Here is a 16,710-nt window from a genome sequence, read left to right on the forward strand (position 1 = left end):
CAGACTCCCGCGTGATGTTTTTCTGTCTTGTGAGCCAGCCGTTTTCCGCGTCCCTCCTTAGAGCATATCCAGGATTATCCTGGGTGTAAATGACGGTGCCTAGAAACAAAAATGTCTCCAGACTAAAACAGGCCTGCTGTGGCCTCCCTTTACGCCACTAACTTTACTTTTTCACAGTGCGTGGGCTTTCTCCTTTCTTCACTTCTGATCCTGTGTATTTTCCATGATCCTTAATATTAACACAGCTCTTGCCATTAGTGTTGTGAGCAAGGAAAGCAGTCCCTCCTTCCACCAAATGATGCCGATCCTGCTTTCCCTGGGAAGCATGTAAATGACCTCATCTTAGAAATTTATATTATAAGGAGGTGCTGATTCCGCTCAGAGACCGCTCACCACCCTTCATTTGTCTCCAGATCTATAAGGAGAGTCTGATTCCAAAATACCTTGGAAACCAAGCACATGGTCTAGATGGTGGTGACTTAAACGTATGAGACAGACAAATCTGTATTGATTTTCTATTGTGGTTGTAACAAATTACCATAATCTAGAGTTTTAAAGCAACACAAACTTATTATAAGTTGGTCAGAAGTCCAAGAGGGAAGGGTCTCACGGTCAAAATCAAGAGCTGGAGGTTGAGTTCAATCACCAATGGCCAATAAGTTAATCAATCATTGCCTCTGTAATGAAGCCTTCATAACAAACTAAAAGAATGGGGTTCTGAGAGTATCTGGGCTGGTGAATACCTGGAGGTTTGGGGAGAGTGGCACACTCAGAGAGCATGGAAGCTCTTCACCCCTTCCTACACACCTTGCCCTCTGCATCTCTTCCAACAGGCTGGTTCTGAGTTGTATCCTTTGTCAGGCTGTATCAGGAGGCTTTGGCTAGAAATAAGTAACAAAGACTTACTTAGGGGACTTGCAATTAGGAAACAACTAGGCAATACCCAGCATGTTCCAAAGAAGAAAAAAGGGCTGAGATTTCGTATAGTAAAAAGTACATTCTTGAGAAGAACCAGTTCTGCATTCTTAGCCTCTGGATTGGTCTGAGATAGTAATCTTGCAGGTATCTGTGGTCTGGATAATGGATGTGGATGGAAAAAGGAAAGCTAAGGAAAGTAACCTCACAGGACGATCTGATCATAAATTCCTAACTGGGCAGGTCATGGTATGTAGTCATGCCCCAGGCTTATAACTTCTTAGTAAAAGGTTTATCTTGTCTTAAGCAAACCCTGTCCTTCGTTTCTGTATATCTAGGTTAACACAGCATTGAAATAAATTATAAGCACCCTTAGGAGAGGCTGGTTTGGCTCAGTGGATTGAGCATCGGCCTGCGAGCTAAGTGTCGCTGGTTCGATCTTCCAGTCAGGGTACATCAGAGAAGGAAAACTCTGACTCCAAAAAACCTCCGCTGCCTTGCGGCATACCTCTTCAGGGGAAAGGCTAAGAGAGTAAACCCCGACAGAAAATCCGGAGCCGGAGTCCCTAAGGCGGTTTGACGTTGTAGTCAACACCGGCAACTCCTGCGGCGCACCTGAAGCCAAGCTGTATTGACTCCGTCTTTCCCTTGGACCCTTCAGCTGCGAAGAGAGGGGGGGTCTGCTGCATGGGCAACAGCAGACCCTCCATATCACCCTGCCCAGGCTCTGTAGCTTCAGCTTCACTGGAGAGGACACTCCAGCGTCATCGCAAGATGTCGATTCAACACGGGAGGAGACAGATACCGTGTCACTCCCGAGTCGGACTGCACAGCCATTCTCGGCGGTGCAGATAGACTCTTAAGAAGCTACACCATCGTCTCTCGAGACGGACGGCTGCCGACCGACCCTTAAGAGAGCCCATAATCTTGTTAACTATCCTGTAATCCAATCCCCACCTTGCTCTCTCCCACCTTCATATAACCTTCCTTACATTCCCTTCTTCATTTCAAATGCATATAAGATGCAAAACTGTTATTCTTGGGAGCATCTGAGATCTTGCTCCCCAGCATATGCTGTCAGTTTGGCTCAAATAAACTTTTATAAAAATTCTCTACAGGTGTGGACATTTCTTACATTAACATGGTGGTATGGACAGGAGAACATTCTTTCCTGGGTTCTTCAGAGGGTTATCTACAAGACTTATATATATATATCTCCAGGTATTGATGCACAACTGAAAAGTTCAAAAGTTTGAATACTTGGGCTCATTAAAGTAATATTAAATCTATTCCTCAGGCTCAGCACAGGTGGTCTGAACCAGTTTTGTAAACTTGGCCATACAGGCTCCATTTTTCAGTCATCTTGTTTTCTTCACTCATTCTTCACCTTTAATAATAAACTAGTGATCTAATAAGTAAAATATTTCTCTGAGTTCTGTGAACTGCTCTAACAAATTAATTGGACCCAAGGACGGGGTTGAGGAAACCTCCAGTTTATAGAAGTGCGATGACAACCTGGACTTTCAATTGGCATATGGGGGGTGGGGGTCAGGGGGGTAACAGTCTTATAGGACTGAGCTCTTAACTTGTGGGATCTGATACTATTAAAGGTACTATCTCTAGGTAGATAGTGTCTGAACTGAGTTAATTGCTTGGTTGAGTGGAAAAAGACCACACCTGGGAATTGGTGTCAGTGTTAGAATACCCTTGATCACGCCTGCAAAATCCCTTTTGCTGCATAAGGTCACATATTCACAGGTTCTGGGGACTAGGGTATGGACATCTTTGGGAGATCATTCTTCTACTATACATAGTTACTTCTTATTCACAGTAGTAATACTGTTTCCATTCAACAAAGCAATATCAATTTTATTTTAAAAATGTTTTTCTGGACTTCCAGCCAAGATGGTGGTGTAGGTAGACAGGCTGTGTCTCCCTCCACAAGTGAGAAGGAACACAACTACCTCAAACCTGGAGACAACCAGAAGTTCCAGAAAACTGAGCTCCATGGAAGTCCAACAAAGAAAGACATGAAGAAATACTCATCCTGACAGGTAGGAGGGGTGGAGCTGGGATGAAGAGGACGCGGTGTGGAGGCAGCAGCGACAGTGGCTGTAGCAGGCCAGCAGAAAGCACAGTCACACATTTTAAAAAGTAGGGAGGGACACCTGGGGAGCGCTCCCATCACCAGGCCAGACCACGCAGCTCACAGTTCCAGCCGCTGGGGAAAATAAAGCCTCATTGCTTCTGACTGTGAAAACCAGTGGAGGTTTGGGTGGAGGAAGAAACTGCTGGTCTCTCAGCAGAGTCCATGTGTTTAAAGGGTCCCCACAGTCCTAGAATGTCCGCAGACCGACCCTCTAGGAAACGATGGCCAGGGCAAAGGATAGAGGAGTGCCAGTACCATATGGGAAGTGGGAGAAGTGCCTGGAGGAGGGGCGAGTGCTGAGCAAGCGGCATTGTTCCCTCTTAGACCCCTCCCAAACACACAGCACCACTATGTGATGAAACGGGTTGCCCTGTACTGACGAATACCCAAGGCTCTGCCCCTTACAACGTAACAGGTGTGACAGCTCTACCTAAGACCCAGAGGCAAACAAACACAGGAGCCTGTCAAGATGAGGAGACAGAGAAGTATGCCCCAAAAGAGGGAATGGATCAAGATTCCAGTGGAAGGACTAAGCGACGAGGAGATAGCCTACCTAACAGACGAGGAGATAGCAAGCCTAACAGATGCAGAGTTCAAAACACTGGTGATAGACTTCTGGCTAAGATGGTGGTGTAGGTAGACGCGCTGTGACTCCCTCAATACCTAAGAAGGAATACAACTACCTCAAAACTGGAGATAGCCAGAAGTTTCAGAAAATCAAGCTGCATCAAAGTCCAACAAACAAAGATATAAAGAAGAACTACTCATCCTGACAGGACAGGAGGGGCAGAGCTCGAGTGGAGAAGACACTGTGCGGCATGGCAGTGACAGCAGCTGGGGTCGGCTGGCTGAAAGTGCAGTCACACATTTAAAAATGTAGGGAGGGATACCTGGGGAATGCTCCCAGCACCAACATCAGACAGAGCAGCTCACAGTTCCAGCCTCTGGGGAAAATCAAACCTCATTGCTTCTGACTGTGAAAACCAGCAGGGGTTGGGGTGAAGGAAGAAACTGCCAGTCTCTCGGCAGAGTCCATTTCTTTAGAGGCCGCCACAGGCCTAGAACATCCACAGACCCACCCACTCTGGAACCACAACCAGGGCAACAGTTAGAGGGGCACCAGTCCTATACGTGAAGTGGGAAAAGTGCCTGGGAAAGGGGGGAGTGCTGAACAAGCAGCATTGTTCCCTCTCATGCCCCTCCCCCACATACAGTGCCGCAACATGGTGAAACAGGTTGCCCCATGCTTACTAATACCTAAGGCTCTGCCCCTTACAACTTAACAGGTGCAACAGCTCTACCTAAGACCCAGAGACAAATACAGGAGCCTGTCAAATTGAGAAAGACAGAGAAGTATGCCCCAAAAGAGGGAATGGATCAAGGTTCCAGTGGGAGAACTAAGTGATGAGGAGATAGCCAACTTTATGGATGTAGAGTTCAAAACACTAGTGATAAAGATGCTCACAGACTTGACAGATATGCTTAAGTACAGCAAATGCTTAGGGGAAAAATTGAAGATTATACAAAGTGAGACGAAGGAAAATCCACACAAAACCAATCATAAAGGGAAGGAAACCAGGGTTCAAATCAATGATTTGGAATGTAAGGAGGAAATAAACAGTCAACCAGTACAGAATGAAGAAACAAGAATTGAAAAAAATGAGGAGAGGCTTAGGAACCTCTGGGACAACTTAAAACGTGCCAACATCCGAATCATAGGGTGCCAGAAGGAGAAGAGGAAGAACAAGAAATTGAAAGCTTATGTGAAAAAATAATGAAGGAAAACTTCCCTAATTCAGTGAAGGAAATAGACATACAAGTCCAGGAAGCACAGAGAGTGCCAAACAAACTAGACCCAAAGAGGACCATACCAAGATGCATCATAATTAAAATACCAAAAGTTAATGATAAAGAGAGAATCTTAAAGGCGGCAAGAGAAAATAAGAGAGTTACGTACAGAGGGGTTCCCATAAGACTATCAGCTGATTTCTCAAAAGAAACTTTGCAGACAAGAAGGAACTGGCAAGAAGTATTCAAAGTGATGAAAAGCAAGGACCTACAACCTAGATTACTCTATCCAGCAAAGCTATTGTTTAGAATGGAAGGGCAGATAAAGTGCTTCCCAGACAAGGTAAAGCTAAAAGAGTTCATCATCACAAGCTCTTAGTATATGAAATATTAAAGGGACTTATTTAAGAAAAAGAGGAACAAAACTATGAACATTAAAATGACAACAAACTCACAACTATCAACAACAGAACCTAAAAAAACAAAAACAAAAACAAACTAAGCAAACAACTAGAATAGGAACAGAATCATAGATATGGGGATCATTGGGAGGGTTATCAGCTAGGAGGGGGGAGGGGGAGAAGTGGGGAAATGGTGCAGGGACTAAGAAGCATAATTGGTTGGTACAAAATAGACAGGAGGAAGTTAAGCTTAATATAGGAAAGGGTGAAGTGAAAGAACTTATATGCATGACCCATGGACATGAACTAAGGGGGGTGGGACTGCTGGAGGGAAGGGGGGTACTGGGCAGAGGGGAGCAAAGGGAAAAGAAATTGGGACAACTATAACAGCATAATTCATAAAGTAGACTTTAAAAAATGGATTTGTTTTTCAGTAAAAGCAGATGATTTGACTTAAAGGATGCTATACACTGTGTCCTCCCCAAATTTATATTTTGAAACCTGACCCCCTATGTGATGGTATTAGCAGGTGGAGGGTCTTTGGGAGATGATTAGATCATGAAGCGGTGAAGGGGATAAGGAAACCAGTGACTCTCAAACCAGCAGGAGATTATTAACAGATGAGTCATGGAAAAGGGGGCAGGAAATGACATTCCACAGCTCCTCACACATATCTCTGGGATCAAAAGGAGGAAGATTGTCGTCACCAAACACAGAGAAATGGGAAGATGTAGCTAGATAACTTCGCAAATAAGTTGGGGATAGACCTATAACTAGATTACCCTTAGTTAATCACACCCTTAGTTAAGTAGTTAATTGCATTATATAGTGAAACCGTATTAACCAGTAATGGAGAAATAGGAGAGAAGGAGAGGGGAGGGGGAGCTATTCCCGTTAGTATAAAACCAGTTTCCTTTGTCTATTTCAGGGCCCATGCTCCTGTCTGGCTGCGCACCCGGCTCTGCAGACTTGCGAATGAACACCTCACTTTGCTGCTGAAGTCCTGTGTCCCGGTGCTTTATTGTGAGTGTTTCTCACAGGGGGAGCCCTTATCAAAGACCCCAGAGAGCTTCCCTGTCCCAGAAAAAATGAGAGCTGTCTCTGAACCAGTAAACAGATCTTCCCCAAAAACCAAATCTGCAGACGCCTTGATCTTGGACTTTCCAACATCCAAAACGATGAGAAATAAATGCTTGCTGTTTAGGTCCCCAGACAAAGGACGTGTTACATAAGTCGTCGTCGTCGTCGTCGTCGTCGGCAGCCGTCCGTCTCGAGAGACGATGGTGTAGCTTCTTAAGAGTCTATCTGCACCGCCGAGAATGGCTGTGCAGTCCGACTCGGGAGTGACACGGTATCTGTCTCCTCCCGTGTTGAATCGACATCTTACGATGACGCTGGAGTGTCCTCTCCAGTGAAGCTGAAGCTACAGAGCCTGGGCAGGGTGATATGGAGGGTCTGCTGTTGCCCATGCAGCAGATCCCCCCTCTCTTCGCAGCTGAAGGGTCCAAGGGAAAGACGGAGTCAATACAGCTTGGCTTCAGGTGCGCCGCAGGAGTTGCCGGTGTTGACTACAACGTCAAACCGCCTTAGGGACTCCGGCTCCGGATTTTCTGTCGGGGTTTACTCCCTTAGCCTTTCCCCTGAAGAGGTATGCCGCAAGGCAGCGGAGGTTTTTTGGAGTCAGAGTTTTCCTTCTCTGATGTGCCCTGACTGGAAGATCGAACCAGCGACACTTAGCTCGCAGGCCGACGCTCAATCCACTGAGCTAAACCAGCCAGGGCTGTTACATAAGTAGTATTTCATAAATTCTTAAGGAGAAAGAAATGTAACAAAACAAAACTGGTGACTGAGGTTTGGCAAACAGAGGCCTGGATGCAAAGGTGCCGAGGCCTGTGCCAAGTCAGAAAGCAGCTGAAGTTGGAAAATATGGTGTCTGTGTGGTAGAGGGCCTGCCTCCCAAGACCCAACAACAATCTTGTTGACATAACCTTGTAGATCAAAGTAATCCCCTAATTGCCCCAGGCCAGTTCCTGGGGCTCCCAGGGAAAGGCAGGCCACAGATCCGGATCTGGATCCTGTAAATACACAAGGTCTGGTCCTTGGTTGGGGAACTACATTCTGGAAGAGGCTGCCAAAAACTGCTCCTCCCAACACTCGACCAGGCTAAACCAGGTGTGGTGGCAGCAGCCATGGCTTCATCGGAAGACCTCAGGGACCAGAGTCCCAGCCCCAAAATCATGGGCCTCGGGACAGATCTGGACACCAGTTCAGGTAACAGGTGGCAGAGGATGTCTCAGCCCTGAATGACCTGCTGACGGGGCTGGGGGGCGAGGAGCATAAGGCAGCTACCCTCCCTGGGGGCTGCCAGGATTCTCAAGCCAGGGGTGGACGTCACTTTCATTTCATTTATTAACCAGTCTAACAGAACGCAAGCTTCCTCCTGAGTCTGTATTTGATGATGAGCACGTGGTTAAGAGAATGGATGTGTTTATTATTTGGGGAACTTGAAAAGTTACTTTTTAAGAGCACCAGCTTTAGATTCAAAGAGACCCACTCACTCCGGTACCTGCTTCACTGATAAATGGACCAATTGGTTCATCACTGCTTCTCCCTGGGCCGGGCTCTGTGCTAGGGGGGGAGGACAGAGCAGGGACCCCCAGGGCAGAGGAGACAGGGCACTGATGGTGTTCTCTGAGGTTCTGTTGTTGTGTGGGGAGGGGGAGAGCAGCATGCTGCTCCCCGAGGACCTCCATATCTGCTCAAGCTGAGCCTCAGTTTTCTAATCTGTTAAAGGGGGCTAGGGCTTTCCTCTTGTTTGAGGATCTCGCTGCTCACAGTGTGGTCCATGGACCAGCAGCGCTGGCATCTCCTGGGAGCTGGTTGGAAATGCTCCAGACCCCTCGTACCAGAATCTGCACATTGACAAGATGCCGGGGCCATAAATGCGCACGGTAAAGATGGGAAGCTCTGAGCAGGGGTTCTGTGCTCCTGGGAGGCAGCTAGCTGATCAGAGGGAAGCAGGATTCTTTTTTTTTTTTTTTTTTTTCAGATTTAATGTGTTTTATTGATTAAAATATTACATTTGTGCCAATTTCCCTTCCCTCTGCTCCCCTCCACCCGGTGGCCCCCCTCCCTCCAGTTGTCCCCCCCTTTTAGATTATGTCCATTAGTTGTGCATACAGTTCCTCCCAACCTCTCTCCGTCTATTCCATTCCCTCCTACCTTGATCCCCAATTCCTATATCATCTCCCTCCCTTTCCCCATTCCCCCTCCCTGTTGACCTCCCCCCAATATGCTTCCCATACCCACAGTTCCTTTTCCACTTCTAAGTCAGATCTCTCTGATGCTGAAGTCCGTGCTCTTTGACCCCACTGTTTCCATCTCTGTGTGTCAACCAACACACGGGTAAAGCCTTGTGGAACGAATGAACCAGTGAGTGAACAAGTGAGTTAACAGAACCGCCTCCCTGTGCTAACAGGAACCTTTTGTCTTTTCCTTCCTTCTAGGTGGGAAGCCAGCCCACCATCAAAAGGCCGTTGCCACAGCTCATCTAACTTTCCTTATCGACTGTGCCCGTGGGAAACAGCTCTCACTGGCAGCGCCCCTGGTGCCACCCCAAGCCCTCAGTCCCAACCTAGGCCCTGCCACCCCTCCAGTGCAGACCTATATTTTGTTCTGTGGGGACAGCCAGCCCCATCTGACTCAGGAGGCCCCCTTGGGTGGGGGGCACCTTGCCCAGGCCAGGGGCACCCTGCCACCCTGCAGAGGGACTGTGGCCCCAGCTTTCTCCCCAGTCAGCTCACTGTGGTCCTAGGAGCCTCCTGAAGCCAAGGGGAGCTCTTTGAAGACAGTACCCACAAGGTCTTCAGCTTGGGGGACAGTCATGGGGTCGCTCAAGGCTTTCTCCTCCTGTGTCTGTGGGCAGGCAGATTGATTGAAAGAGGCTGGCCATGGGACGAGGGGGTGGCACGCCAGGCTCAAGTGTCCAGGGGCTGCCATGCTCAGACCCCTCTGCCTCTTTGCCAGGAACTGCAAAATGCCAGGGAAAAACACAGCTTTCTTAGAGCTTATATTCTTGGAGTGGGGGTAGAGGCGGGAAGAAGGTTAAACAACCAAATAAATAAAGATGATTTTGAACGGTGACAAAATGAGCTCTTTGTAGCTACTGAGACCAGGTGCCGGGGTGGAAAGGGATTGAGGCAAAGAGCTTTTCTGATACGGTGGTTGGGAAAGGCCTCTCTGAGCGGGTAGCAATTAAAGTATGATCTACAAAGTGCGAACGAGCCAAGCTGTGTGAACCGCCCTCCCACGGCCACGGGCTGGCATCTTATCCCAGAGCAGACCAGAATGGGGTCAGGACACCCCAGCGTGACAGGCAGGGGCAGCACGTTGGCTGCTGTCATCTTGGCTCACATACAAGTCTATAGGTCACCAAAGGGCATGAGACACAGGACGGGGGTGTGGGGTGGGGGGATTCAAGAACTTAGATGGGACCTGGCAACCTGAGAGTAAATAAAGGGAACCGGCTTCTCAAAAGGGAGTGGAAGTATGTCAAAGGGAATAGAGTATTGTATTTGAGCAAATAAAATAAGAGATGGTACATCCCGAGTACTGCACACCAGGCTCATACTGCCCCCTAGAGATGCAGAAAAAGGGGGGGCAGTGGATTTCTTGCTCCATAGGGCAATTGTGTCCCCCAGCAGGAAGTGTAGTCACTGGTGTGTGAGAGGGTGTGTGCAGGTCTAAGAGATGCACAGCTCTGTGTGAGATGCTAAATCAATTCATCCGAGGAAGTCTCTCAAGGCTCTCAGATTAAAATTGCTGACTGTGCATTTATTTATTCAGTGACTATATTGAGCATTTGCTCTCTGCCAGGGAAACAACACCCTCCCTGTGCAGTATGGGGATGCATCGTTTTTGTACCCATTTCCCAGATTAGGCAACCGAGGGACAGAGGTTGAGGGACCCACTCACTCAAGTCCCCATGGACTGGTATAGCTGGGATTAGAACATGGGCAAGCCTGGAGCTCAAGTTCTTGCTACTAACTATAGGGCCAATGGCCTCTCATCCTAGTAAGGCCTCTTTTAGGCAGAGGAGATTCAGAAAGGACAGATGCATCCCTGTCCTTGAGGAGGTCATAGCCTGGTGGGAAAGGCAAGAAAGGTGACTATTGATTGGTACAACAATAAGGACACACAGAATGCTGTTGGGGCTGGAGGATGGTGCCCGGCCCACTCTGGGAGAGGAAATCAGAGAGGGCTTCCTGTAGGAAGTGACATGTAAGCTAAGATCTGACCAGTGAATGAACCATACAAAGGCAAGGAGAAGAGGTGGGGAGTGATCCAGAAAGGACCAGAGTCATTCAGTCTGGCTATAGTATTCATTCATTCACCAAGTATTTATTTGACTCCTATTGTGTGCCAGACTCTGGGCTAGATGCTGGAATGGGGCCCCACAATGAAGGTGCTCATTCTCTAGCAAAGCGCACACAAGAAACAAGCAGAGAGGCCAGATAAATGGCAGGGACCACATCATGTGAGGCCCACGATGAGGTCTTTATATTTTATTCTGAGATGGGGACCACTGGAAATTGTGAGCTGAGAGTGACATGACCAGACCTACCTTTAAAATTTTTTCCTCTAGATCTTGCGCTCGGATCAGAAGCTTAGGAGGCTGCATCTGAATTCAAGCAAGGTGGGGTGGTTTGAACTAGAGAGGTGTTGACAGAATAATCTGGACTACATAGGGCCCTTCCCCTCTTCTCTCCTTGTTAAGAATCACTGGGCTAGGAGAGCCCGAGACAACTGGTAGAGGGAGTTTGAGACCCTCAACTCAAGGAAAAAGGTGAGGCCTGTAGCTGCACATCTAGTTTTTCACCAGCAGGTGTCGCTCCATCACCAGACTGGAGGGCACCCTGGCCTCTCCTGGGTGGGGAATGTGGGAACCTGCTGGGCATGGAACCAGAGCCCTGGGGCCAGCGGCTCAGTGGGGTACATATTTTCGGAGCCAAACTCTCATTCTAACCAACACCCCTTTCATCAGGAGTACTGAATACTGATATTTTTATGTGTATCACATGCCACCTCAGTGCCTTTCACACCAGACCCGTGAGGTGGGCACCATTTTTTACTGCCATTTTACAGATGAGAAAACTGAGGCACAAAGAGATGAAGTGATTTGCCCAAGGTCACTAACTAGAAAAAGGCAGAGCCGAAATCCAAACCCCAGGCTGTGTGACTACACACCTGTAGTCATGGCATTGTAATCCCTTGTTATGCTGTAGGTGCTCCATTCACATTTGTTGAGTGAGTAAATGTGGGAAGAATGAACATTTCCCAAGGACCCAACCTAGGGCTTGACAGTGGGCAGGGAGGCTCTAGGGGACTGAACAGGTGTGTGGAGCCACAGAGATCCCCTGGTGTCGCAGATGAAATGAAGACTTCCCAGGCAGCTTGTGCTAGAGGAGAGAAGGTCAGCAAATGTCTGAGAGACAAATGCCCTGATTATCTTCCTCCAGGGTCTTTTATTGAGTGCAGTCAGCTTAAGGGCATCGTCGGCAGCCGTCCGTCTCGAGAGACGATGGTGTAGCTTCTTAAGAGTCTATCTGCACCGCCGAGAATGGCTGTGCAGTCCGACTCGGGAGTGACACGGTATCTGTCTCCTCCCGTGTTGCATCGACATCTTGTGATGACGCTGGAGTGTCCTCTCCAGTGAAGCTGAAGCTACAGAGCCTGGGCAGGGTGATATGGAGGGCTGCTGTTGCCCATGCAGCAGACCCCCCCTCTCTTCGCAGCTGAAGGGTCCAAGGGAAAGACGGAGTAGACAGCTTGGGTTCAGGTGCGCCACAGGAGTTGCCGGTGTTGACTACAACGTCAAACCGCCTTAGGGACTCCGGCTCCGGATTTTCTGTCGGGGTTTACTCCCTCAGCCTTTCCCCTGAAGAGGTATGCCGCAAGGCAGCGGAGGTTTTTTTTTTTTTTTGGAGTCAGAGTTTTCCTTCTCTGATGTGCCCTGACTGGAAGATCGAACCAGCGACACTTAGCTCACAGGCCGACGCTCAATCCACTGAGCTAAACCAGCCAGGGCATGCTTAAGGGCATAGATCACAGTAAAGATCATCAACCAACGTTAAACAGGCTGCTTACAGAAAACAGATATTATTCAAAGGAACGTATATGAATGACTCATGGACATGGACAATGGGGAGGGATATAATTGTGGGAGAAGGGATGGGCTGGGAGGGGGGAGCAATGGGGGAAAAATGGGACAACTGTAATTGAATAACCAAAAAATAAAATTAAAAAAAAAGAAAAAGAAAACAGATATTGTTCAGAATTGAAGGAATGTTGAAATCTCCCTCAGGTCAGGGTGTGTGGGACACAAAGAATTCAGATGGCCATAAAATAGGGAGGGTAAGTTCATTTTCAGTTAAAGTTAAAACCTCTGCTGCTGGTACAATAAAGCGATCAAGTGAGGTAAAAGAACAGGACAAGCTTCAAAGGACAAAGCATTTTCTCATGGCCCAATTCCCACCGCGGCCCACTGGCTATAGCATCGAGGCATGTATGCACCCAGCCTTCCTAGTTTTCCGGTCAGGTCTTACAGGCTTCGTTTCCTTTGCCCGGCCTACACAGGGCTCCAAGTCTTGATACTTTCCCAGGGGGACCCTGACATGGGGCCCTCACTGAGATAGGACACACAGGTGCAGGAGAATAGCTCCATTTCTTCACCACAATCCTATGAGGTGTTATCCTATTTTACAGATGAGGAAACTGAGCCTCTGGCAGGGTAACCAACTGGCCCAAGGTCACAGAGCTAGTAAGTCGTAGAGCAAGGGTGGAAATAGAAGTAGTGTGACCTCAGAGCTTTAACAACTGACCATACTGTATGAACTTACCGAAAACCTGTTGAGGAAATGAATCAATCAATAAATGATAGACTTTATTGAACCAGCGAGGGAAAGTGTAAATAAGTGAATGTGACCCTAGGTTGGCAATCATGTGTAATTCAGGACTGTATCCTATCAAAAATAAAGTAAAATAAAATAAGGCCATTTTAAAATGGAGTCAGAGCTGTCCCAATAGAGGAACTGCCTGGTACGTCTTATGCCTCAAACCTTTGGATGTTAAAATGGGGCAAAATAACCGTTGGACCGGGTCCAAAGCAACCTTATGCTCCAAAGAACTGTTTGCAGACAACGAGAACGCAAATATTATTACTACCAGACTGAAAATTACAACCATTCTTTAGAATTAACAACACTGTGTTATCTGCAGCTATAGAGACGCCTTCCTTCTATTGAAGTAATTGTTCCTCTTCCCTTTCTCATAAAAACCCCTTGACTTTGTTTCTTAATCGGAATGTTACTTGGGTTTCTGCCTGAATCAATGCTTCCCAAAGAGCTAATAAATGCCTGTTGCCTCTCGTGTTGAAAGGCCTTTTTAATTTTAAGTTAGCAGCCCCCAGTGCCTTAAAGTGCCTGGTGTAGTGGGTGGGTGGTCAACAATTATGTGCAGGACCCTGAATGGTGTAGCTCAGTGGGCTGGACACTATCCCAAAATCCGAAAGGTCATAGGTTTGATTCTTGGTCAGGGCACATGCCTGGGTTGCGGGTTTGGTCCCCAGTCAGGGCTTGTGCAAAAGACAATCAAACCATTGATGTTTCTCTCCTTCTCTTTCTCCCTGTCACTTTTCTCTGCAACCAATAAAAAGAAAGAAAAAATTGCCTGCTATCTCAATGAATACTGTCCTAAACAAAGAGAATTGTGTGGGGCCAGCAGCCCTGCTTTGTGCCCTTCAGGGAGGTACCTGAGGGCCCCCACCCAGTCTAGTAGCCCCCCAGATTTCCCTGGAAAGGTTGTCCCTGGGCCCGGGCCCTGAGGGGACTGGCCTGGCTGGCTGCTGGCACTAACCACCAGACCAGCAGTGCTGACTGTAAATAACACCCCCTCCCCTGCCCAGAGACTCCTGCCTTGGTGGCCCATCCAGTTGACTCCAGTCACTAAACCCCTGGGCATCCTCTCTTGTTTGAGGGCAGAGCCCAGGTGGGTGGAACCTTGGTTTTCCTTGTTCAGAAAACAACAATTTTAACAAAAGCTTAGTATTTATTGAGCTTATACTAAAACATCATCTCTCTCTGGCTCCTCACAGCTGCCCTAGTGTTTGTTTATGGATGAGGGAACTAAAGCTTCTGTAGGTTTCCCTCCCCACCTCCACCCCTGTGCCCAGACGGGCTCTTCTGGGAGGCCCAGGGAACCGTTTAGCTCTGTCCCACGCTGCTTTTCCTGGAGAGGAGACCCCACGTACCAGGACAGCTCCTCTGTCCCTTCAGCCCATGTCTTGGTCTTGAAGGTTCCAGGGATATCAGGATCCAAATCTATACGAAATGCACTGGGCATTCCAGTGCATGGCACATGTGCGCAAGCCACATCACTGCTGAATGCCATGGCTTTTAAACGCATTACAAACCAACTCTAGCAGCTGGATCTTATGAGCACCATGTTACTGTGGCTTTTAAATGCATTACAAACCAACTCTAGCAGGTGGATCTTATGAGCACCATGTTACTGTCGCACAGAAAGGTGAAGGTACTTGCTCAAGATCACACAATTCAGAAGCAGCAGAGCCAAGATTTGAACCCAGGTGGTGTGGCTCCAGACTTGACAACTGACCCTCCACTCTTTACTGAGGCTTGTTAGCTCTTTTTTTTTTTTTTTTTTTTAAATCCTACAAGCATTTACTTAGCTCCTTTCCTGTGCCAGGCTTGGGAGCAAGAGGGCAGAACAAGGCCTTATTCTTCTGCTATTGCAGAACTGGGATCCAAGGCAGATAGGGGCTGGGCAGATGGAGAGGGGAGCTGGGGGGTGCAGTGTGGGCGGAGGGGTTTACTTCTGGGCCAGGGAAGGGCAGCCTGGGGATGGGGGAGTTGGTCTGGCAGAGAAACCCTGGCCTGAGGTTCCGGAGGGAGGTCAAGGTTTTCATTCCATCTCTGCCACAAACTTGTTGTGTGACCCTAGGCAAGGCCCTCCTCATCCCTGGGTCTTGGTCTCCCATAAGGAGTTTGAACTAACGCCCCAAGGGGACAGGGCTGGCTAACCAAGTGGGCGAGGCTCCAGGATCTGCCCCCCACCAATGTGCTCTTCTCATCTGAGTTTCTGTTGAAGACGAGGTATGGGTCTAGGGTTCTTTGGACTCTGTGACTGAGTTGGGAGCTCTGGAAGGCTTTCTGGAGGAAGAGGCTTTTGGCCTGGGTTAGGTCTTTATAAGTGAGGGAACAGCCTAAATCCTCCACACCCCTCAGGGTCTCTGGCACCACCTGGCGTGGACCTCCTCACAGGTTTTTAGCGCTGCAGGGTACCATATTTTCAACCTCCCCTGCCTCCTGCCCAAGCCCACTCCAAAAGCTGTAAGAGGTGCAAGTTCGCTTTCCTGTATAGGATGGGAGTGGGGTGCAGCCTTGCTAGGACCCCTCCCGTGGTGGGGGGCACTGATTGGGGCTGGTCCTGCAGAGGGCTTTCTAGAGCCATAGCCAAAGATTCAAATCCCAGCCATACCCCTTCCAAGCTGGGTGACCTTGGACGTGTTGTTTGACCTCTGTGAACCTGCTCTCCTCCTTGGTACCCACCTTGCACTGTTGTGGGGATGAGCAGTGTGCTTGGCACACTCTGGGCTCTCAATGAATGGGGCTGCTATAATTATTCTTCACGGGTTGTGGGCGGGGTGCAGGGCATCCAGCCAGGTCTATATTTAGCATGGAAAGGGTGGGGGGGCCCTAGGAGACAAAGCGCGGCCGCCAGTCCAGGCGCCTAGGGGGCGGAGCCGATGAGAGACGCCTGCGGTCTTTTCCTCCCCGCCCTCCTCTTCTGCGGGGTCACCTTGGCAGCAGGACTCCGACAGTCTGGACGTGTTCAGTCCGTAGCAGCCGCTCTGTCCTCTGTGCGACCCTCATTCCCCAAACCTCGGTCTGGGGAACTGGCTGCTGGGGTCTGGGGGGTTGGGGGTGGAAACTATTTGGCTCCATTGGGGAGCTGACCCCTTTCCGATCCCAGGCTGCCAGCGACCCCGCTCAGCCCAGGGTGGGAATTTGCTGGGCCCAGGGGGCCAAGGTGAGACTGACCGCACCGGTGGGAGTCTGGGGAGCTGGTCTGGCTCCTCCCCCAAACCCTGGACTGATGAGTGTTGGGGCTGCAAATAGCACAGCGGAATCAGTGAGTCAAGAGGCTGGAAATACCACATCCACTCTCCCTCCCCTCCTGCTTGTAGCTCGGCTGGCCTGGCGCTATGATTTCAGTAGTGTCTGGTGGGCTGTGGGGTGCGTGGGGGCCCCTCCAGAGAGCACCTACACTCCGCGAAGTAGCCAACACTGCAATCAGGTTCCAGTCCGTTTCTGCCCCAGGGGCTGTGTGACCTTGGGCCAATCACTCAGCCTCTCTGATCCTCAGTGGCCATCTGGTACG

The 16,710-nt window shown here is 49.0% G+C and overlaps 1 protein-coding gene across 1 annotated transcript; it reads left to right on the forward strand.

Moving 5' to 3' along the window:
* Positions 1-7,424: 7,424 nt before the first annotated feature.
* Positions 7,425-9,333, forward strand: SRARP (steroid receptor associated and regulated protein). Its single transcript, XM_090271461.1, is given in 2 exon segments — positions 7,425-7,524; positions 8,760-9,333. Coding segments are annotated over 2 exon segments (510 nt in total). The 5' UTR covers positions 7,425-7,442; the 3' UTR covers positions 9,188-9,333.
* Positions 9,334-16,710: the final 7,377 nt, after the last annotated feature.

The sequence above is a fragment of the Furipterus horrens genome, unplaced genomic scaffold (genome assembly GCF_987537825.1).
Source record: "Furipterus horrens unplaced genomic scaffold, mFurHor1.1.pri manual_scaffold_3, whole genome shotgun sequence".
Classification (NCBI taxonomy): domain Eukaryota; kingdom Metazoa; phylum Chordata; class Mammalia; order Chiroptera; family Furipteridae; genus Furipterus; species Furipterus horrens.